We start from the raw sequence: 23,526 nt of genomic DNA on the forward strand, positions 1-23,526 counted from the left end.
ATATTATTTATTTATTTATTTTAATTTAAAAAAGGTTCAAATGTGTAAGTTTAAACAGCTCAAAAATTAGTATTAATCATCTTTTTTATGATTATGCTGATTTTGTAATTGTGTAGTGTAATGATTGAAATGTTCGATGAATTGCACAGCCCCTATGACTTATTAACTTTTGTTAATAGACATCATGTAAAACATTCCATCGTCTGAGTTACTGCCACCTATAGGACTGGAGTAGAATTTTATTGATCATAGTTTAGAACAGCATTTCTTGTGTTTTTCCCACCAAGGCTTAGAATTAGATGAGGACCAGTTACCACCACAGATGAGCTTCTCAGACTGGCCAGAGCTCCGGCGGATCTTCTCTGAGCGTTTCTCCTCCAAGACACAGGCGGACTGGTCGCAAATTTTCGACGGGACGGATGCCTGCGTGACGCCCGTGTTGACGTTTGACCAGGTGAGCTCACACCCGCACAACAGCGACAGGGGTTCCTTCATGAAGGACTCCAGCGGGGAGGAAAGCCCCCGGCCGGCCCCGCTCCTCTCCCGGACCCCCGCCGAGGTTTCCGTCAACCCCGGGCCGCTTATCGGAGAACACACTGTGGAGGTTCTGAAGGAGTATGGGTACAAAATGACGGAGATTGACAAGATGCTGACTGCGGGTGTTGTGGAGTTTAACGGTGTCAAGGCAAAATTGTAGCAGCTACTTTTTTTATCCACTGAAATGACGAGTCAGTAGATTTGGAATCAAATGTCATAATGAGGGCTAAGCATAATACATTTTTTTTGTATTATTATAGGGAAAAAAATGTAATGTGTTGATGCAAAATTAGCTTCAGAAAAAAATCACATTGCAAGAATAAAGTTAATATTTTGAAGAAAAAAAGGCAAAATATTAAAGTGTATTTGAAAAAAAAGAAAAAAACAGTTCAATTGACTATGAATTATATTAGTTTGCTGTCTTAAGAAGTGCCAAAAAATGGTAAGAAATTGCACGTTTACAAGAATAATGTCCAAGTTTTATTTTTGCTTGTGTGCAATTGATTGTTAATTAGTTTGCGTTTTATCGAGTTTGCTGTCTTACGAAGTTTATGTGGGATGTTGACACTTGTAGTGTTTTCTAAAATGAAAATAAACATACCACAAATTGAGTCATTGAACAGGTATTTAGTCATATCCTCACTCCTCACATCTTTTTAAATGACCTATGAAATGTGATTGTATCGCAATTTAGCCCGTGGTTCAATACTTCCCAGTATGGTGCGCATTTATGAAGCCTGACCATGAAAAATAACAATCAATTCGCCTCCAGAATCTCGACCGCCGGCAACGCTCGGCGCCCATTGTAAGTACGAACATCGATCGCCATGAAGATATGACCTAATATATACAAAGTAAAGTGCTGCGTCCAAGGTGACAAGCGTCATGATAGTGATGCATTCTGTGTGCAATCAAAGGCCACATTTGAAGTGCACATTTTATGATTGAGCATAATTCTGAATGTATGAGAGAAGGCAAAAAAAATGGGCATGCCAATCACTCAATTTGTCCTTAGAATGTCATGTAGTAAGATGTAGAGCAAAGTGGCTCTCTCAGTCAACGGCAAATCTGGAAAGCGCTAGCAATACTAAGCTAGCATTAGCACTGTAAAAAAGCCGACGTCAGGCTCGGCTGCTTTGTTGTTAGCGTGACTTATTTGTGATAGGGTGTTACTTTAACGCAAAATGTTATCGGCAAAGTTTTATATTTTGGAATGGTAATAACTTGGCAATCAAAAAAGAGGTTATAGTTTCAAAAAGGCTCCTGAAACCCAAGCTAACAGGTTTGTGTGAGTTAATATAGTGAGCTAAAAAATAAAATAAAATAAAATTAGAGATACAAGATGAGGCCAGAAAGGGATCATTTTGCCCAATGATTAGAGGCTACACAGTATAGTTTTAACAAATATGACAATATATATATATATATATATATATATATATATATATATATATATATATATATATATATATATATATTCAAACTCCTATAAAATGCTCACGGAAACAAAGTGCAAAACTAATTACACTGATTAGTGCGATGCAGTGAAGCATTTTAAGGGAATAGTTTTTTCTTTGAAAGCTTTTCAGCCCTTTTCCTGCTTTCTAATCATCAGATAAGAAAATAAAAAGCCATCTCATATTTATAATTCGTTTGATCCCCTTTAGCTGGAATGAGCTAGAGCTAGAGAGCCGCTTGCCACTTTTTCTTGTGCACAGCTCATGAATAATTAGGCCACCACAATTCACAATCATGTTTGAATCAAGGTTATTATGGTTAACAGAACATAATTGAAAACGACTTTTTTTTTGTGAACGAAATACAGTACATTGTCAATTAAAATCAGACATGAACTTTTGGGTTTCATTTGAATTGTCTTTATTTTAGTGCATCCATGGCTAAGAAGAAGGAGGTCAGTTTGAGAATTTTAGTTTACTTTATTACACAATACTTAGCCAACGTATTTTTAACTTACACTCGACAAATATGTAAATAAAAAAACTAAATCTAATACCAAAATGAATAAACAACTAAACCAAACAATGCATTAAAAAAAACTCTTAACTTGCTCTAAAAACTAACTGAATTTTAATAAACTAAAGTAAAAAGTTATCTCCAAGCCCCGTTTACTGATGATGATCAACTTGTTGATCAGAACATTTATGTTACCATAGCGACAAACCAGCCAGCAACTTTGTCCCTCTCCACTGGAGCCCCTTTGATTAACTTTTAAATTGCTTTCAGTCCTCCGAGGGTCATACTGCATTTCTGATTTAAAAGAGAAATTATAATGAAATGATCCATTATTATATTTTGAGGTTTTTCTTTCTTTCTTTCAATCATTGCAGGTCCTTAGAAACGGGTCATTTTGACCATGTTGAGGGTCCTCCAAAGATTAACTTTCCAAAGGGACATTGTGCAACTGCTACTAAATTTCAACCACATACTCCAAGCTAGACCAGTGTTACTCAACCTTATTGACCCAAGGCAAGCATGTTATACAAGAAAAAATCTAATAGCACACCAGCTCATGTCACATTGACAGCAAACTATTCACCATGACTCAGCAACCTCTCCATTCGAATTTTTTGCCCTTTTCAATTTTTGTTTTGATTTTTTTTAATGCCTGAATCATTGTGCTTTACAGACTTCTCAAATATGAACCACATAGCTAGATGGGTGAGTCATGTTTTCGTCAGTGCGCGTCGACGGAGCATGGCGGCGGACCTTTCTGACTCGCCATAAAACATCGAAAACTGTTTGAAATGACCACTATAACAAGTCTGCCATTTCTGTTTGAGGAAGCCATTTTAGGGTCAATTTCAAGTGTCCTTCAAAGACCACCTTCGTCCGACTGTTACCAAATTTGTCCCGCGTGGACTCGACAGATGGATGACGCTGCAGTGAATGGGCTCTTGCGCTTTTGACAGATCCTCCGAGGATCAAGGGAGACTGTATTCAGCTCCCTTGCTTGGTATCAATGCAAACGTCAAGTTGTCATCCAGGCTTAGTTGCCTAAGTGGGAGGGTTTGGGAAGGCGGTGGTGGGCAGACATGTCAGGAAGCAGCCGCCTCGTTTGGCTGACAGCTTGCTGGAAAATGTAATTGCCTGCCTTGAATCCAGTCTTGTTTGAACAATAACGGAACGACTGCAGCACTTCTGCACCAAATGCAAAGTTATTTATTTATTTATTTATTATTATTATTATTATTATTCATTGTTCGATAATGTACTTTATGGCAGTTAGTTTAGTTTAGTTTATTTGAGCACAAAAAACAAGACAGATCAAACAAACAGTATACTGTTAATGCCCAAAAGGAGTAGGCTGAAGCAAAAGCTTATAGTCGCCTACCCCATCATGATATAATAATAATACAACTTTTTCCCACTCATCATTAATACTCAACAGAAAAGAAAACATCAATTATATCAAATGAAAATGAGAAAGAATGCAGTACAAAATACTGTGTAAAGCAAATACAAATAGAAATTACAATTATTAGTACCTATATTACAGTCACGCCACACCTTATTCCAGATGCAATGCCACCCAACATTTAATTCCAAACATCTTCTCTCCATCTAGAGACACCTTGTATCTAATGTAATTCTTTAGCATATTTATTAAAAATAACGATCATGTATAATTTTTATAATTGGTAGATATTAGTAGCACTCCTTAGGTTATTTCCTAGACCATTCCATAAATTAACCCCTCTTCGACTTATACAATGGCTCTTCAGGGTCGTACGAACACACTGTACCTTAAAATGATGTACTCTCCTAAAAGTATAATTACCCTCTCTATAAGAAAACAATTGTTGTATTTTTTTAGGAAGTTGACTGCTATTTGCTTTATATAATATTAATAAAGATCTAAGTTTTACTAGATCTTCAAGCTTTAATAATTTAGATTCCAGGAACAGTGCGTTCGTATGAGCCCTTACAGCTTTCTTCTGCATTCTAAATAAATATTCCAAGTTTGTTTTGTAAGTGTTTCCCCAGACCTCGATGCAGTAGCTTAAGTATGGAAGAACAAGTGAACAATAAAGTATGTGGAGTGATTTTTTTTATCAAGTAAATACCTGCATTTGCTCATTATTGCAATATTTTTTGCTAATTTGGAACAGATGCTATTTATTTGAGGTCGCCAGCTAATATTGTGACTTAATATCACACCGAGAAACTTGTATTCCTTTACCTTCTCAATTTCAACATTCTCAAATTTAATTTGAATTTGGGTGTCCTCTTTAAATTTACCAAAGAACATGACTTTTGTTTTAAGTATATTTAATGAAAGTTTATTTTTATCAAACCATTCTTTGAGTTTATTAAGTTCTGTCGTTATCTCAATTGCAAGCAGTTAGGAATGTTAAAGTAATTTGATAACTCGCTATATAATGTGGAAAAAGTCTTCCATTTTGATTTGATGCATTCATTTCCAGGTGCTCTTCAGACAGTTACAACATAGAAAAAAAAATGACACTTTTTTTTGTGTGGATTTTGTATGTATAAAAAGTACTAATGGTATCAGTCTGAAAAAAAATGTGGGAGAGGCTATTGATTCCCTTAGTAAATAAAATAGCATTTAAAACTGCATTTCTCGTTTACTTGGGTTATCTTTGTCTACTACGTAATTAAATTTGTTTTATGATCTTTCTTAATTACGAAAATGGGAAAAAAATTATTACAAAATATGGCTGATACGTTTTCATTGCGCTGTAGGTGTCACGCAATTATAGTAATCTTGGCTTTTGTAACTGAAAATGACTGCTATTATTTGCTATTATTTTCCTCAAGTGAATGTGCCGTCGCATGCCACCGATTATGCAAGGGTGGCAGCAGGCGGAAAATTGAGCGAGATTGCTTTCATGCTACCTCGTTGCTCTTATCTTTCGAGGCTCCAAGCAGCAGACAGGGTCGTAATGTTAAACTAGCATTTCTTGTCATAATTTTTCCCCACACGGCACACTCTTCAAAAGAGTTGTTATACCCGTGTCGAGAGCATGCAGCAAGCTGTGAAATCGCTGGTCTTAAGTGAGGCGTTTGTGATTGCGGGGGTAAAATATCTCCCATATATATTAATAGTCACCACTCACCAGTGATGCTTTGGAATAAGTGGTCATAAAGTTCTCCCTGATTGTTGATTGTTCTCTTATAGAAACATTTCGTAAAGTTATTTTCCAGCCATCTAAAATCCATCCATCCATTTTCTTGACCGCTTTATTCCTCACAAGAGTCGTGGGGGGCTCTGGAGCCCATCTCAGCTGGAAATAGGCGGGGTACACCCTGGACTGGTTGCCAGCCAATCGCAGGGCACACAAGAGACGAACAACCATCCACACTCACAAGCACACCTAGGGACAATTCGGAGCACCCAATTAACCTGCCCTGCATGTCTTTGGAATGTGGGAGGAGTCCGGAGTATCCAGAGAAGACCCACACAGGCATGGGGAGAACATGCAAACTCCACCCAGGAAGGCCGGAGCTCATCACTGTGCCGCCCCGCCATCTAAAGTATTAAACAAAAACTATTGTAGTAGCTTAAGAGCAATTGATCAATTTACCCCCCCTACAACTTTTTTTTTTTTTTTTTTTTTTTTTTTTTGAGATACAAGACAAAATTTTGCTTTGACTAGCGAGCAAAAAATGTAGATATGAGCGCTATATGGGGAGGAGTGAGCAGATATTGGTGGCAAATATGCCAGATATTAGGTAAATAAAAAAAAGGCTACAAGCTGTTTGATGTCACTCACAGCTAATGTTCACAGTCAAAATAAATATGAAACAAAAACAACTACACATTGTGTGTTTAAAACAACCACTTTAGAAACAAACAAATGGGAAGTAAGTCATTTTGGCCATTTCCAGGAGTTCGTTAAAGAACAAGTTTTGTCTGATTGCTATTTAAATATTTTTTTGGTATGCACACATGGGTGCCGCTAAATTTGAAGTACAGCATGTTAATTTCATTATTGTATGAGGGTAGAGCATGCCAGCATGGCTATTCATTATTGTCATTTCAGTCATTAATTTAGCACCTAATTATACTTTTTGTTCCCTTTTTTTTTCAAATGCTAAACCAATCAAGCCTGAATGACAAATTGACAGTAATGATTTAGGGGGAAAGGAACTACAACTCCGCACCATTCACACACTGAAAATATTCCACCACCAGTAACAGTGACAGCGCAGCATAGGCAAAGGTTATAAAAGGTTAAAATCTTTGACTTTGTTTTTTTGTTTTTTTCTCAAAAACATAAGTGTGCCTGTGCCATTTTGACAACAACTTAATGATATACTGCTGAGCTGTAGAAATAGTCCTCTCAACCTTTCAGAGAAAAGTGCATTTATGTAAGCGGCCCTGACTCAACATTATGCTCTGAGGTCATGCTAACTATTTTCTCTCGAATGCAAAACTTTCAATGCTATTCAAGTCAAAAATGTTTTTACGAAGTCCAAGCTTTTAGAGCCCGAGGCGGCCTGAAAAAAGGCGGAGCCACCCACTTCTGCATTTTACACAAAAAGCCTGACGCAAGTAGACAATAAAAACATACTGCAAGGGAATGCTATCTAGCTAGCTAACTGACTGACTAACTAACTAAGAAGCTAAACTCCCAAATGTGCGGCAGATGGTGTGGTGAAATGCTGTAGTACCCATATTGCAATGGAATGCTAGCTAGCTAGTTAGCTAGTTGACAAACAAGCTAAACTGTCGACTGTGCGGCAGACGGTGTGACGGAACATTGTTTTAAACCAGTACCCTACTTGTATTCTTAATGTAGATATTCAAAGACATGCGTTTCCTGTTCACAGGTAGTGCTAGCATACCATGCTAGCTTAGCTTCTATTTACTGAATTATTTAGCTGGCTAAAACAGCATATGACTTATGTGACACTGCTATGTTAGGTTCATCAAAGACAGTAAATTGTGAGTATGAACGGTTGTCTATGTGGCCTTCCATTGACTAATGTCCAGTTCAGGATGTGCTTTGTTTTTCCCAGCTCGCGCCTCATCAAGTGGTATAGGATTTCAAAATTAGGCCTGTAGCGCTTCCTTGGTGACAATATGTCACAAATCAATGACTCCAATCATCTATATCCTCTGAAGAAAACCTCAAAAAGAAAGACAAGGCCATCAGTAAGTATGATACAACTCTTGTTTGTTCATTATTTATCACAAATAACTGTGGCTTTGTGTCCGTGAAAGCATGATGCGAGAATATACCTCTTTTTCTTAGTAACTAACTGCTGTGATTATCACCTGACGGAACTACAAATAAATACCTACTTCATGCGGATTTTCTGGCGCACGCTGTATAAACACAAATAAATACTCATCCTAGATGTCTTTCATTGTCTTCTCTTGTACCTTGGAAACAGCTAAAAAAAAAACAAAAAAGTGCATAATGTCAAATACTGATTTTGAATTTAAACATCCAATAAAAATATTTTATTGTTATTGTGTGTATTTACAGCATAGTGTGCTGCCAAATCTGCTTAAATATGATGTACCATTAAACATACCAATGACTATGAGAAAACATGCACAAGTTAAATACCTGCAGTGTCTAGTAGAGATGTGGCAAAAAATACAACAGTTAGTGTATAATCATTTATGTATCGTATTATTTGTATTTAATGTCTTTTGGCTATTTTTCCCCCAGACATAAATCACACATAGTTACATTGTTGTGGGTTACAAATATTGCAATGTCATTCAAATTCATCAAGCTGGCAACCAATGTCTCTGCATTTTCTGTTTTTGAGACATTTGCAGCTGGTAAGTACTTTACTTGGCTATTATAAATTAAAAAGGTGATGTATTATGTTACTCCTTTTTTTAAGCATAGATTAATATGCGGAAGTAATTTTGAATTCTAATCCATGTAAAGCGTACAGCCATGACTCCGGGGGTTGGTGGGGGTAATTATCTTAAATGAAACGACTTTTTGTACGTGTTGTTTTTTGATTATCGGGATGATTTTGCTATTTATTTTTTTTAATTTTAGGTAGAATTCCGTTTCTTGACATATTTGTGACAACACTTCACTTCAAAGCAGCCGCTATGACTTCCTGATATCTGAAGGAATGTTACAAATGTGTTCACATGATCAACCCCGGGGTCCTTGAACAAGGAAATGCGCACAGAGTTTGGAAAAGGCCATTTCAAAATGTCAAATTCAATATTTGTAATTGTGACTTCCTGGCATCAGCTCAGTGTTTTGAATGAATGTTATGAATGCGGCCTCACACACTCGCATGCATGTGAGGCCTCAAAAGTTCCCATGAGCAGCCCCAGGTCTTAGCTTTGCCCAGTGAGCGGAAGAGCTGTTTGGTAATCTCGTAAATACAGCTAACTTCTCTCCTCCTTTCTCTTTCCCTCCCTTCCTGGAGTACAACTCAGCCAGACGGACCGGCGAGGACTCACTGTGACGGTCGTGCACTCTGCTATGCAGTAGTAGAAAGGATTTAGTACCAATGCAAGGAGCGGCTCTTTAGACCTTTTAGTCCATAGATTGTTCCCCTCCAAACATGACCCTTTTATCCGAGGACCAGTCCGCCAGGCCCCAGCCTTGCCGGGTCCCGGAACCCACCAAGCACGTGGGCTCCTTGCACCCGGACTCCAAGGATTTGACCGACTACTACATGGACAGCGCGGAGGGCGCCGTCTTCGGGCAGGTTGAGCCCCCCAGGCGTTCGCGGGGCCGCCTGATCCTCCACGGCCTGGTCATGTTCGGAAGGGAATTCTGCTACGCGGTCGAAGCGGCGTTCGTCACGCCCGTGCTGCTCAGCGTGGGCCTGCCGCGCAGCATGTACAGCCTGGTGTGGCTGATCAGCCCCATCCTGGGCTTCCTGCTGCAGCCCGTCATCGGCTCGGCCAGCGACTACTGCCGCTCGCCTTGGGGGCGGCGGAGACCCTACATCCTCACGCTGGGCCTCCTCATGCTGGTGGGCATCACCATGTTCCTCAACGGAGATATGGTCATCTCAGGTTAGGAAACGAGAGGAAATGAGTTGCGCAAAGCGGGAGTTGTTTTCATGTTTGCTCTGTTGAGTTAAGCAACGCATAGGAAATGTTCATTGACGATTAAACGGTGTCTGTTAGATGTTGGTGGGGGGTTTTCTGTGATAGGCAGAGACATCCAGGCTTCTTTGCCCCAAGCCGTGCTGCGTTGTGACAATAAACATAAGGTTCTTCGTGTTCCCACATAGAGTCAAGACCTGACAAAAATGACGAAAAGTGTGAGAGCTTTGTGAGAGGTACGCCTATGATCCTATCTGGCAGTCACACTTGCAACCTGTGACTGAAGTTGCTGCTGGCACTGCTGCTCAATTTTGCAGAAAAAAAAGAAAATCATCTGCTAGGCGGCATCACGAGGAAGAGTCCGATATTTAGTGAGGACAAGAAAACAGGGAAGTGATTGAAGAAAAGCAGCCAATCACATGACCTGGCCAATTTGTCACATTTGATTATAGGTGGGATGATTCAAGTCATAGGCGGCACGGTGGAAAAGTGGTTAGCACGTTTGCCTCCCAGTTCTGAGGACTCCGGTTCGAGTCCAGGCTCCGGCCTTCCTGGTGGAGTTTGCATGTTCTTCCTCTGCCCTCGTGGGTCTTCTCCGGGTACTCCGGTCTCCTCCCACATTCCAAACACATGCATGGCAGGTTAATTGGGTGCTCCGAATTTTCCCTAGGTGTGCTTGTGAGTGTGGATGGTTGTTCGTCTCTGTGTGCCCCGCGGTTGGCTGGCAACCAGTCCAAGGTGTCCCCCGCCTACTGCCCAGAGCCAGCTAGATAGGCGCCAGTACCCCCCGCGACCCTTGTGAGGAATAAGAGGTCAAGAAAATGGATGGATGGATGGATGGATGGGATTCAAGTCATATGACTTACTTTAACTCAAGTCAGACTTAGAGTAGGTTTCCTCTCAAGGTGGAAAATTGCCTTGGTCCCTCCCATTTTGTGCCGGTGCCATTCACACACAACAAAACCTGATAGCTGGCTGTTTGCAGTATTTAGTTGTAGCAAGTCCCATCTAAGGACAAATATGACCGAAGCCTACCCCCTGCGGCGTCTGCACGCCACGTATACAAATTATGTAAGGACCCACCGCACCGACCCAGAGTATTACATACCTTCAGCGTATGCGCGGCAAGTAATTCCCCTCCATACCATCGGTGGCGGTAGTCATTATTCCTAAAAGTAACCGGAAACCTCTTTACGGGTTCGGGATATAAAAACGTAAACAATGCATACCTGTTACTTTTTCTCACACGATGTCCTACCACCTGATTGAAACCCTCCGGCTTTTTGCACATTATCGTATATAAAAGTCAATCCTACCTGCTATATCCAGTTGCATCCCATGCTTTCATACACTTGTTGGCAAACCTTCCACCACCCATTCATTTTCTTGACTGCTTATTCCTCACAATTGGTGCCAGATAATCCCGCTCATTGCTTTGCAGCGCTAATGGCCGACAGGTCGGCGCAGCGGACGTGGGCCATCGTGGTGGTGATGCTCGGCGTGGTGCTGTTCGACTTTGCCGCCGACTTCATCGATGGGCCCATCAAGGCTTACCTGTTTGACGTCTGCTCTCACCAGGACAAGGAGCGAGGCCTGCACTACCATGCTCTGCTCACTGGTAAGATGTGATCATTTCTATTTTGCTTCCTTTCGGCTTCTCCCGGTAGGAGTTGCCACAGCATGGAATCCTTTTCCATCAAAGTCATCACTACTGCAAAGAGGAAGGGATCTTAGCTTACCCTCATACCTGTCTTGTACTATTGACTTACTCATGCGGTACCTCAGTCTGACCTTCTGACCTTCTCTGTACTCCAGCCATCAAGGCAAATATCGCGTCTGTAGTACTCTTCAAATACACACTTTTGTCTCGCTTCCTCTTCTTTCCCATAACCTCATTGTGCAGCTCATTAAGTTGATTCCTTGACATTCCCACAATTCTCTTCTTTCACGTCCTTTTCCACCACATTTTTCCCCCATTCATCAGCTCTTCAAAGTATTCTTTCCATCTATCCAGCACACTGCTGTTATTACCAGTCAACACATTTCCATCCCTATCCTTAATCACCCCGCACATCCTTTTGGTATGGAATTCTTAGGGCGAATGCTCATAATTTTTGTGAAAATTTTAAGTCTGATGCTTTTCCCGGGCCTGGGACTGGCCTTCAATATGTTAGTTGAAGTGTTTCTGCTTGCCGATTCTCGCTAAGCACTTCAATAATGCCGTAAAACTGTCTTGTGAGCTTTTTAAAAAAAAAATAATAATAAAAAACTATTGAATTTTCTATCATATTAAATTACCTTATTAATTATATTTTCTGCTGAACTTTTGAATGGCATAAACAGCCTTCTATGTTGTAAAATACAACATAACAAAACAAGGAAACAAAATCTAGTTTGATTTTTTTTTTTTTGCATGATTGTAAATGGTATTTTGTAATTTTGCTTTCTTTTTTTTCTTTTTGGTTCTTCGATAAAGCTTTGGTTGCTTAACTTTTCAACTGACTTCACAACAGGGGTGTGAATTGCCTAGTACCTGACGATTCGATTCGTATCACGATTCACAGGTCACGATTCGATTCGATACCGATTAATCCCGATACGAATTTATAAGTCGATTGTTGCGATTTTTTTCATTCAAATTTAGAAAATACTAATCAGTAAGCTTGTAGAGTGTAAGATTTATATGAAAATGTATTATTTATTTATCTGAAATTTCAGTCTTATAGAGGTTGTAATCTGTTTCATGTTTGAACAGCATTAAAATAAAATATTAAGGCTTAATGTTCCGTTCATATAACATTCTTCCATGCTCAAGGTGTGAATCCTAAAAAAAAAAAAAAAAAAAAAAAAAAAAAAAAAAAAAAAACGATTCTGCCGATTATTGAATCGATTCGAGAATCGCGCGATGTAGTATCGCGATATATCGCCGAATTGATTTTTTTTTTAACACCCCTACTTCACAACCTATTTTAATTTGCAGCTTTCTGTTTCATACTGCATTTTATTTTATGGCAAAACCTTTTAATTGCACAAACAGCCTTCTGGGCTGTAAAAATTATACATTTATAATATACAGTATTTAAATGTTATTATTTTATGTAATTCTATTGTATTTTATTGTAATATATTTATTTTCATTCTTTTCGTTTTATGTGTATTCTGTTTTATTTAAACATCTTTATTTTACTCCATTGCAAAACTTATCATGGTGTAAACAGTTGGCTTTAAAATTAAAATCTTAAAAAAAAAAAAAAAAAAAAAGAAAGTAAGTATAATATTTAATTTTACTTTAGCCCGCTGCTTTTTGGTTCCTTAACGCTTCAATGGCACAAGGATCTTTGCAGGTTTTGACACAAAAAGAAAAGAAAAAAAACTGTTGTATTGCAGAGTGGGAGTTGAAAGCAATCGTTTGTTCTTCCATGCAACTGATTTTGAAGCATGCAGGTGGGCAGAAAAAAGGCACGTGTGTGTGTCTTGCTCACCTCCTGATGATGCCTGATAAGGGATACTAAAATACATTTGAAGCATAACGTGTACATTTTATTATTTATTTATTATTAATATAAAAATAATATCGAGTAAATGAAAGAAAACTCATCATTTGAAGACACAACATGGTGAATGTGAACTGGGTTTTGTTCATTTTGCCTACATGCTAATTACATTAGCGTCTACTGGGTTAAATGAGTTACAGCCATTTCGTGACTCCTGAACCTAGCTACTGAGCTACTTACCTAAATATGGCTGGCTGACTGACCAAGAAAATGAAAAATGGTCTGAATTTAGATGGTTTTCTGACACCAAATTTTCTTAACTGCGCCAGCACACAAGCTTGCCAAATTAGCTAACGGCTTCGCTGGCATTTGTGCCCCATTGCAGATCCAGTCTGTAAATAGTAGGGGTGTTAAAAAAAAAAAAAAAATCGATTCGGCGATATATTGCGATACTACATCGCGCGATTCTCGAATCGATTTTTTTTTTTTTTTTTTTTTTTTTTTTGGGGGGGGGGGGGGGGGGGGGGGATTCACACCTTGAGCATGGAAGAATGTTATATGAACGGAACATTAAGCCTTAATATTTTATTTTAATGCTGTTCAAACATGAAACAGATTTCAACCTCTATAAGACTGAAATTTCAGATAAATAAATAATACATTTTCATATAAATCTTACACTCTACAAGCTTACTGATTAGTATTTTCTAAATTTGAATGAAAAAAATCGCAACAATCGACTTATAAATTCGTATCGGGATTAATCGGTATCGAATCGAATCGTGACCTGTGAATCGTGATACGAATCGAATCGTCAGGTACTAGGCAATTCACAACCCTAGTAAATAGAGCCTATAATCTTCACAAAAGCAAAGACGTATTTTGAAGAAGTCATAATACTGCAAAATACAGTCAAGTCATTATCTTCCAAGATAGTCATTATGTTAGTAAACGTGAAATTTAAACGATGAAAGACATATTTTACTAAGTGAATTAAAAAAATACGACTTTATTTTTGTAATGTTACACCTTTTATCCTGGAAAATACACATTTATTTTTAATATATTTAAATGTGAGTATATTCTAACTATATATATATATATATATATTATTATTATTTTATTTTTTTTATTTTTTTTTTTTTTTTTTTGGGTGATGCCAATTATATCAGGCAGAATAAAAATTACGTCTTTCAATTTTTTTTATTTGAATATATTTCTTTTACTTTACAGCAGAGACATATCATCTGATTCTTGCCTATTTCAAGAGACAATATCATCCGATTAAATTGACTGGCCGGTTACTTGCTTGGAAACTAATTCTGTCATGTGGGGGGTATGTGGATGTGGGGAGATGGACCCAATAGCGGAAAAGCAAGGCCGGGAGACAAATGGAAATGAGAATAACTTTATTAACCGAAACCAAGTAGAAGACCGGATGGGACGTGAGCGGACTGAACGTGGACAGACTTGAGTTGACGAGGAGAAATTGACTAAACGTGGAGAAACTTGACTAGATTTGAAAAAAACTTGACTAAACGTAAACACTACCAGCACAGCACACCTCAACAAGATAATGCAGTGCTACCACAACACGTGAACAAAACCCACTGACTAAATACAACTCTAACGAGACACTAACAAGACATACCTGGGAAACACAGCAGGCAGAGGGCACGAATTAGGTCACATACTGGGAAGGGAAGACACACGCAGATGGGCAAGGTTAACGATAAGGAGACACAGGGACAACTCAGGACAAACACTACAAACACCTAAAACAAACAAAACCTAACCCCATGGAAACAAAACATGACATAATTCTTTGTTAATATGATTTGAGCGCTTTTAAATTGCCTCGAAAATGGAGGAGTAATTGATTTAGCGGTTTTGTTTTATTGGCACGCCAGGCCATGAAGTCTACACACTCCTGCTCAAATATCAAGTTTTGAAAATAAAAAAAGAGGGACCAAGATCCATCATTTCCTTTTTCCTCCATTGCAATGACTAAACCTCAACTGATTTTTTTCTTAATCTTTTCAAGAGGGGAAGCAAGCATATCACAACCCCCCCCCCGATTTATGAGAAACACTGGTCTTCGGTCACCATGCATTGAATGTTTTATCGTATGCTTGCGGTGATGTGAGCGTGTGACGCGGGCCGGCCGTAATCCGGCGGTCATGTGCTGCAGTCATGCGTCTGGGCTGAGCGAGCCTCGTGCGCACATGACTCTTTTTTTTTTTTTTTCCTTTCCCCCCCTGGCTTGGAATGCGGGGGTGAGACGGAGGAGGAGGAGGAGGAGGAGGAGGAGGAGGAGGAGATGGAGAAATCAACGTGTGCTCACCAGGAATTAACTTTGAAAGCCTATTACGCATAGTAATGCAATGTAATTATGTAGAGGTATTATTAGTCGACACTGTTGTGGGCAAAAAGTCTAAAGCAGGGGTGTCCAAACTACGGCCCACCATACATTTTATGGTGGCCCGCGGCAAATACAAAAAAGAATTTTTCAATGCTGTTTTAAAAAAAATTTAATAAAATAAAAAAGAGGGTGGATTAAACATTTCTAGCTACACAAAGACACAAATTTGCAGCTAATAATTCAGCTGATGTTTGTTTATGTAAAGCACTGTATACAGCCTGTTCTTAAAGCACTTTATAAATAAAGTTGAGTTGAGTTAAATTAATGGTTCTTAAGTGTGGTCAGTTTACTACCGATTGTTCTTGTTGTGGTTCAGAATGTCAAGTTGGGATTCAGCTGCTGCTCAGTGGAGAGGCATATCTATTATAGTGGCACACAGGGGTCACTATTTGCCTTGTGACTGTTAGCAGTTTTCAATAAGTAACTGTACATTATTTCAACAATTTATAATTGATTGATTTTTACCATGTTTAACTCATTCACTGCCATTGACAGAAAAAGACGTCAAATGATGCATTTTTTTTGCTGGTCTGGCAATGAATGTGTTAAAAAAAAAAATCAAAGTTGCCCTTGCAGCTTTCTATTTTTCTGTATGTGGCCCTCAGAGGAAAAAGTTTGGACACCCCTGGTCTAAAGGAATATCACTTCTTGATATTGTTTCGACTGTGGATTATTTATGGTCATTCTGTTTATTTTTTTGTGCACATGGAACAGTGAAACATCTCGTGGTGTCTTCCAGGTCTGGGCGGAGCTTTCGGCTACCTAGTGGGGGCCATGGACTGGGGTCACTCCTTCCTGGGCCAGGTGCTGGGTTCCGAGTACCAGGTCATCTTCTTCTTCTCGGCGCTCACCTGGAGCGCCTTCCTCACCGTGCACCTCTTTAGTATTCCCGAGCAGCCCCTGGGCAAGGCGGCGGCCCGCCAGCCTTCGGCCCTCAGCGCCCTGAGGCAGCTGGGGTCCCAGCGGAACGGCTACGGAACTCTGGGCGAAGAAGACAAGGACCCGCCGCTGCTGCCGGTCCCGGACATCAGGCAGAGGTCCTTTTCTGCTCTCGGGGAGGCCAACGCCGTCACTTCCAGTACCAAACAGCCCAACAAGGAGGTACGACGTTCCCACGCTAGTCGCGTTGTTGCGACTACAATAGACAATAAAGTGTAATTGCACATCCAGTACTGTAGATGGCAGTGGCACACTCATTATCAGAGTACATTAAGTAACAATTTTATAGACAGATAATACTATATATAGTCACAGTGGTGAATTATGGGGGCCTCAAAATTATTTTATTTGGGGTTTTTTTCATCAAAAATGCTTCATTTTACTTTCATTTTTAGTTTTAGTATTTTTTTTAGTAGTATAACTATATTTTTTTAATAGGAATTTTTTTAGTGGTATTATTATATAGTATTATTTTTCAATAGTCGTTTTAGTAGTTTTTTATTATTGTGTATTTCTTGTGTGCAAGATTTAAAAAAAAAAAATCTAAAAAAAAAAAAAGTAAAAAATAATAATAAGAAAATATGTATTTTAAAAAAGTAAATTTCTGAAAAGTAGAAGTTGACTTTTAATTTTGCCAAATTTTATAATTTTTTTAAATCTATATTTATTTATTTATTCATTTATTTAGATTTACACTTTACACTGGGCTTCTGTTAATGTGCGGTGGGGATTTTTTCCTAACCCCCCACCCCCCAGCCTGTAGTATTTTGCCATTTTGTGTTTGTTTTGTCAACATCAGGACGTTCCTGTGGACAGACAGTTGTTTACCCCTCCAGCCAATCGCAGAACTGGGGGGGGGGGGGGGGGGGGGGGGGCGTGTTAGTTACCGTCGCCAGAAGGGGCCGGGCAAATTTGTCGGCTATATGATGTCACTCCCGCGGCAACTTGACAGCACGCACGGATTTTCTTTTCTTTTTTTCTCTATTCACTCACTCAAGCTTGTGTGAGTGAGTTGTTACACTTAGTAAATTCAACTTTTAAAATGCAGAATAAATACAGAGCTGCTGATTGTAGATGTGAGTGGATATGCACTGGGTTAAACTAGGTTACAAATGTCACAAATGCTCACAAGTGAAAATCCAGGATAGAGTGAACCCACAATAACTGAATTGCGAGGTAGCGAGGGAGTAGTTTTTCTATTTGGTCATTTATAAAGCAAAAAAAGACTTAAATGTAGTTTATTTTTTGCATATCTTTTTTTTTTTTTCCCCCAATTTGCGTGGGTAGGCCCGTGAGCGGATGACACTGAAGTCGCTGCTGAGGGCGATCATCGGCATGCCCAACCACTACCGCTACCTGTGCATCAGTCACCTGCTGGGATGGACGGCGTTCCTCTGCAACATGCTCTTCTTCACCGACTTCATGGGACAGGTGAGGAATGTCTTTGGTGAAGCAGCATGTGGCTCGTTGGCCAACTTTAACGAGTGTTTCATTTAAATGGCTTCTTCTGTGTGAAACCGAAGAACTTTTTTTACTACATTTTGTCCAACTGCTACTAAAGTTTGAATTTTTATTTTATTTTATTTTTATATTTTTAGGTTGTTGTTTTTTTACAGTGATTGACTCAGTAGTGCTGAAACGAGGTCAATTTAGCAACATTAAATTTGATAGACCCACAAAAAAGTCTGAGTGACATGCCCAAAAAGTCACAGAACATTTTAGGGTCCTCTTCCAAATTTTCAACAGCAACGTAGGCTGGTGAGATCTGAACTAGCCAAGCCTTTTTGCACAAACTGATGAATCCTTCTTGGATAGAGATGAGAGCAGTCCAATTGCAATCGATTGGATGCCTGAGAACAAAATGGATGAATTAGAATATTCGCAAGCATATAATGATGATTCTGTTGACCCTTATACACGACTCCCTGCCAATAAGCTGTCAGATGGAGCATTTGTAGTCATCGGTATAACAAAGGTAATTGAAATGTACGCTACGTGAAAGGATCTCCTACCTTGGCTCTTAACAGGTTCATATAGAAAGAAAAGCAACCTCTTCAACAGGAAATGTGATGAAAACACAGCGGGAAGAATTTGCTATTAAAAAGAAAACATCTTCATCTTGTTGCTTCTTTGCAGATAGTTTACAAGGGGAACCCGTACGCCGAGCACAACTCCACGGCCTATGCCACTTACGAACGCGGCGTGGAAATTGGCTGCTGGGGTTTGTGCATCAACGCAGTGTCCTCCGCTCTTTTTTCATGTAAGTGCACTTAGTGTAACATTAAAGACACCTCCTGATGAGGCTCCTTTTCCCAGACGCTAGCTCGCACGTCCACCAACAGCCTAACTCAATGCCTTCATGTACCCCCATTTGAGAACCACTGATCTATTATATGTGAAGTGGACTCACTTTCCTGCCAACATGGCCGCCATATTCTCATACTTTTTAGCCTGCTGTAGTCTACTGTGATCAGACGACGTGCTTTCGCCAACATCATTGTTTTGTCCCGATATTATGCAGGTCCCATCATGGCGTCCCATTTTTTTTCTGCCATTTGTATGTCAATCACACTGTTGTCATAGCGATTCATACGATAAAACGATTAAAAGGGAATTTAACTGTTAAATTCTTTACTTCCAAATTCACATTTACGTTTTCATCCGCATCCAATTGCTAAGATTAATGGGAAATGTAGTCCTACTATCCACTAGTCGCCATTCAGCGGTCCGCCGACGCAAGCTGACCTTTCTAGCTTCCAAATAGCTGTCAGGACAGAGTGAAAAAGGTTAGAAATTGGTGAGTGCATTGCCTTGTTTAGCGCTGTTGAACTGTCAACCAAAATAGCATTTAGCATTAGCGAGGGAAGTTAACATGTGCATAGACGTTTGCATTTACAAAGAGAATTGCGTTCTTAGGAAGAAAGTTCTCAAGTATGTTCTTATGGAGACCGTATCATCTTGTAGCATCTACAGTTGCCAAACTATCCAGCAACTTCGCAACAGAAGAATAGTCGAGAATTGGCGTCAACACTCATCCAATCAGGGTGTCATTTGCTGGGTTTTTTTGTTTTTTTTTGTTTTTTTATCGTAGCTCTTCAGTATGGTTAGCTCTTTTTCACCATTAAGATTCAATCTGGTATCCGTTGACGTATTGATTTTGCCGGTGACACGTGCTTAATCCTTAGCTGATGTCAACACCCTCTTGAGGATTCAATTGGCGCTGGGCGTGTTTGCTTTTCTCTTGGCAGAATCAATCTGTGACATGAGCGACTTGATTATAGTAATTGTCCGTTTTTTTTTTTTCTTCTTTGTTTTGTTTTAATTATAATTAGACATGCAGCGCTTTCTGCTGCCCTATGTGGGCCTGAAGGGTTTGTACTTCATGGGCTACTTCGTGTTCGGCGTTGGCACCAGCCTCATCGGCCTCTTTCCCAACATCATCGCCACGCTCGTCCTGTGCAGCGTTTTCGGCGTCATGTCCAGCACGCTCTACACCATCCCCTTCAACCTCATCGCCGAATACCAGCACGAGGAAGAGGTACGTCCTGTATTTTCTGATCTTAAAGATGGCTTGTTTTTGAGAAGTGGGGTGTAAACTCTTGTTGGCTCAACCCGTCTTCAACTGCTACTACAGTATTTTTAGACAACAAAATGGAGTTTGGTCGCTAGCTTTTATGAATGACCGCACGAAGGCCACTAGTTTTGCTGCGATTCAAAATTGGAATCACTCTACAAGTAAAGGTAGGTAATGCTACCAATGCTAGCCTCCATGAATCTCCCCAGCAACTTGGGGCAATGAGGCTACAGGAGCTAGCAAACCAGCTAAAATAGCCAGCGCTAGCTCAGATGCTAACAACGGCCCTATTAAAGATACTTTAACCATGACCCAACTTGTTTCCCAACTTGAGAAGCAAAAACCGAGGAAAGGCGTGAAAGCGAAATACGGTGACGTAGCTCTTCAAATACCAAACTCAAACAAGCCTTTTACTAAAATGGAGACAACTGCAAATGCCATAGAAGAGATGAAACCTTGCCCTTTGATACTTCAAGGAGAGCGCGCACATGAATTTTAATAAGAGTGAGAGTTGGACCCAAATAAGGGGGCAGTTTGGTGCTTCCGGCTGCCAATTACACATGTTTTTAAATTTGTTAGGAGGAGACCAGCTGCCCCAGCAACTATTTTCTACCTTACCCTGACTGTTTTTGTTTTATTATTATTATTATTATTTAAAGTATTAAAGTATTATTTAGAGTAATATTTACACTTGGAAGAGAGTAAAAGAAAGGGCTGTAAAAAACAAACTCACAACAGCTTGGCGGACAGCCGATCTTCTCGCTGAGCTACGAACCTCCTGGTTTCTGTTCGTATATCGCTCGCTGATTGCATGGAATCTTCCGAAAAGCAAACAGTATGAAGGGCATAGCTCAGGTGGTAATTTAGCAGTCTCCCAAGCTGAAGGTCGTGAGTTTGTTCCTTAACCCTTGAGTGAGTTTTAGTTTATTTATTTCAATTTTTGATTTTACACTCTTCCTACTGTAATTCTTAGTTTACTCTTAAACTGAGTCTATTTGGTCCCTATCTAAATAGTCAAATTTAATCTAAATAGATTCAAATTTGCACTACAGAATATACTGTGTATGTTAGATTGTTGGGTTCAAAGAGATATTGTATGGAGAGTTAACATATATAGAGTATATGTTTATATTTTTATTTAATTTTTATATGTATATTTAATTTGTATATTCTATCGTGTCATTTATGAAAAAGTTTTTCTCTTTAGTTGAAAACAGCTTCCTTTAGCTACCAGGACCCCTCGCTGTATCAGGATGTTGTTGTTGTTTTTTGTTTGTTTGTTTTTTTTCCCCCCCGCTTTTATTCTGGCTTTAAATCCATCTAATAATTTTATTTTTAGGTGAGAAAGTAGTAGGTTTGCATTTAAAAAAAAAAAATGCTGAAGTCGTTTTTGCTCCATTTACTTTAATCCAAATATCTTCTTCATTAACTTAATGAAATAATACAGTCTTAAAAATAAACTATCTATATACTATATTTATATGCCTTCAATAAAAGTTCATTGAAATTGGTTTTGCTAAATGAATTGAACTTCTATTTTCATGACTCGAGAAAAAAATATGAAATGATAAAATCACTTATTGGAAAAGTTGGCAATACCTCCAAGACCAGCAGATGTATGTTTCTTTGCACAAATGTGGCGGAAACGCAAACAATTTTCTGGGCTGCTTCAACTGCCCCTACTCACCCAATGAACACCGACTTCACTGTCTCATACAAAATAAAAAAAAGAAACACATTTACTGCACATGACTTTGGCTCTTTTACTGTTTCGAGATTCCACCGTAACTACTCAAAAACCAATAGATGATGTTTCTGTGAGAGTGTGGTGGAAACAAAGAAAGTTCTCATGCCCTCTAATATTAATTTTTCGTAGACACCGAACAGCCTCAGAGGCATATATTCTTTATCCTCTGCAGAAAATGACTAATATATTTCCCGATCGGCTTTTTTTTTGGGGCTGTATGTTCTTTTAACAATCTTAATGTCTTTTATCTCTGTACTCGGTTTGTAAATCTATAGCAATCAAACCTTGCTTTGCCTTCATTTTCTTAACTGTAAATTGTTATTTAACTGTAAATTGCCAAAGACGTCTTCAAAACGAGAACACGTTATTGAAAACCGTGGAAATCAATTCAGCTCGAGGGAGAAAAGAAAGAAGAAAAAAACGCGTTCATCAACGGGGAGCAAATTGTTTTCTGTCTTTTCTAAACTCTCTTCCAACACAAAACTTTTTCCACACATTTCACCCTGACTCAACCTAATGGCATGTCGAGCGGTCCCGAAGGACACCGTTTGTACAAAAAAGGCTCAATCATATCATGAATGGGGATACGTCTCCTTTGTAGCACGTCTGTGCTTCTCAAGGCACCCTGTCGATATGACACAAAGTGGTGTAATAAATTCAATTTCGACAGTGTTCCCATGGAAGGGGTTTTATTTATTTTTTATTCCATTTTCAAACTGCTTTTTAAATCCCTTCGGATTGACGCACACCTTCAAGACAGACATGATTACTAAAGAAACTACAAGTCAGCCACGGCCATAATGAAAAAGTAGTCGGTGTGCATCTAAAAAAATAAAATAAAATTCCATCAGCCAATCATGGCTCTCCACCACCCTCAGGAGGAAATGAGTCTTCGCGGCGCCGGCGAGTCAGCACGGGGGACGGGCGTGGACTGCGCGGCCCTCACCTGCATGGTGCAGCTGGCCCAGATCGTGGTGGGCGCCGGCCTGGGCGCTCTGGTTAACGCGGTGGGCAGCGTGGTGGTGGTGGTCCTGTCCGCCTCCACCGTGTCCCTGCTGGGCTGCATCTTCATCGCGCTCTTCGTCAGATACGCTCGCTCCTCGTTATCCCCGTCACACTATTTGTAATATTTAAAAAAAAAAAAAAAAAAAGATGCTATTGTATTGCAAAATAAAGATTCTTTATGTCCTTTTTCAAGTGTCTTTCGTCAATTGGTCGGAAATCTGCCCGGTGACAGTGGGGTGCGTTGTTTAAGTGTGACCAGCAGAGACGCTGTGGTTCACTTTAAACTAGTCTGGTGTGGAAAAGAACCAAAAATACGATTGATTAGAATTTTTAATCAAAATAATTTTTAATAAAATATTTTTATAAGTACAGCTTACTTTCATGAAATGGGCAATTTGTTTTTGTAATGTGTACATCCCCTCCCTTCAATATAATTGCAGTTTTATTTTTGTTTCTTGTTATCTAAGTATCGCTTTTGTTGCTTTTGTGACATGTCTAGACTCTAGACACATTCTTCTCCGAGGCTCTTGATGTATTTTTCTATCTCAAAATATTTTTTCTAATATGTTTGTTTTAAAGGTCACAAGATGTTGAAAAGCTTTTGTGCCTTCAGCATGAAGGTCAACTTTTTTTTTTTTCTTTTTTTTTTTTCTTTTTTTTTAAACCGCTATTCACTATAAAGAAATGGCTGTTGTTGCTGTGGAGCTTTTATATGAATCATTGAATATTTGTATTAATCCAAAAAGGTTGACACTCGCGTTACATCAGATTTTATTGCAC

The 23,526-nt window shown here is 39.2% G+C and overlaps 2 protein-coding genes across 5 annotated transcripts in view; both read left to right on the forward strand.

Annotated features, from left to right (window-relative positions):
* amacr (alpha-methylacyl-CoA racemase) overlaps positions 1-1,148 on the forward strand; it is a 66,005-nt gene extending 64,857 nt beyond the window's left edge. For all 4 annotated transcript variants that reach the window (XM_077496640.1, XM_077496643.1, XM_077496642.1 and 1 more), the window contains one exon: positions 288-1,148. In XM_077496640.1, the coding sequence (XP_077352766.1) occupies positions 288-697 (410 nt within the window). In that variant the 3' untranslated portion in view covers positions 698-1,148. The remainder of the gene's footprint in view (positions 1-287) is intronic.
* Positions 1,149-7,571: 6,423 nt separating this feature from the next.
* On the forward strand, positions 7,572-22,913 carry slc45a2 (solute carrier family 45 member 2). The gene is made up of 7 exons (XM_077496635.1): positions 7,572-9,532; positions 11,007-11,183; positions 16,221-16,582; positions 17,708-17,851; positions 18,557-18,680; positions 19,753-19,958; positions 22,620-22,913. Exons 1-7 carry the CDS (start codon positions 9,073-9,075, stop codon positions 22,866-22,868), a joined length of 1,722 nt encoding a protein of 573 aa, XP_077352761.1. The 5' UTR covers positions 7,572-9,072; the 3' UTR covers positions 22,869-22,913.
* The last annotated feature ends 613 nt before the right edge of the window (positions 22,914-23,526 follow it).

Source organism: Festucalex cinctus, chromosome 15 (assembly GCF_051991245.1).
Source record: "Festucalex cinctus isolate MCC-2025b chromosome 15, RoL_Fcin_1.0, whole genome shotgun sequence".
NCBI classification, from domain to species: Eukaryota; Metazoa; Chordata; class Actinopteri; order Syngnathiformes; family Syngnathidae; genus Festucalex; species Festucalex cinctus.

Bases quoted from the DNA above. Each gene is read 5' to 3' on its own strand.
- slc45a2 (XM_077496635.1), top strand. From the start codon at position 9,073: ATGACCCTTTTATCCGAGGACCAGTCCGCCAGGCCCCAGCCTTGCCGG. The intron at 18,681-19,752 runs GTAAGTGCACTT...AATTATAATTAG, and splicing joins GTCCTCCGCTCTTTTTTCAT to ACATGCAGCGCTTTCTGCTG. The intron at 19,959-22,619 runs GTACGTCCTGTA...CACCACCCTCAG, and splicing joins AATACCAGCACGAGGAAGAG to GAGGAAATGAGTCTTCGCGG.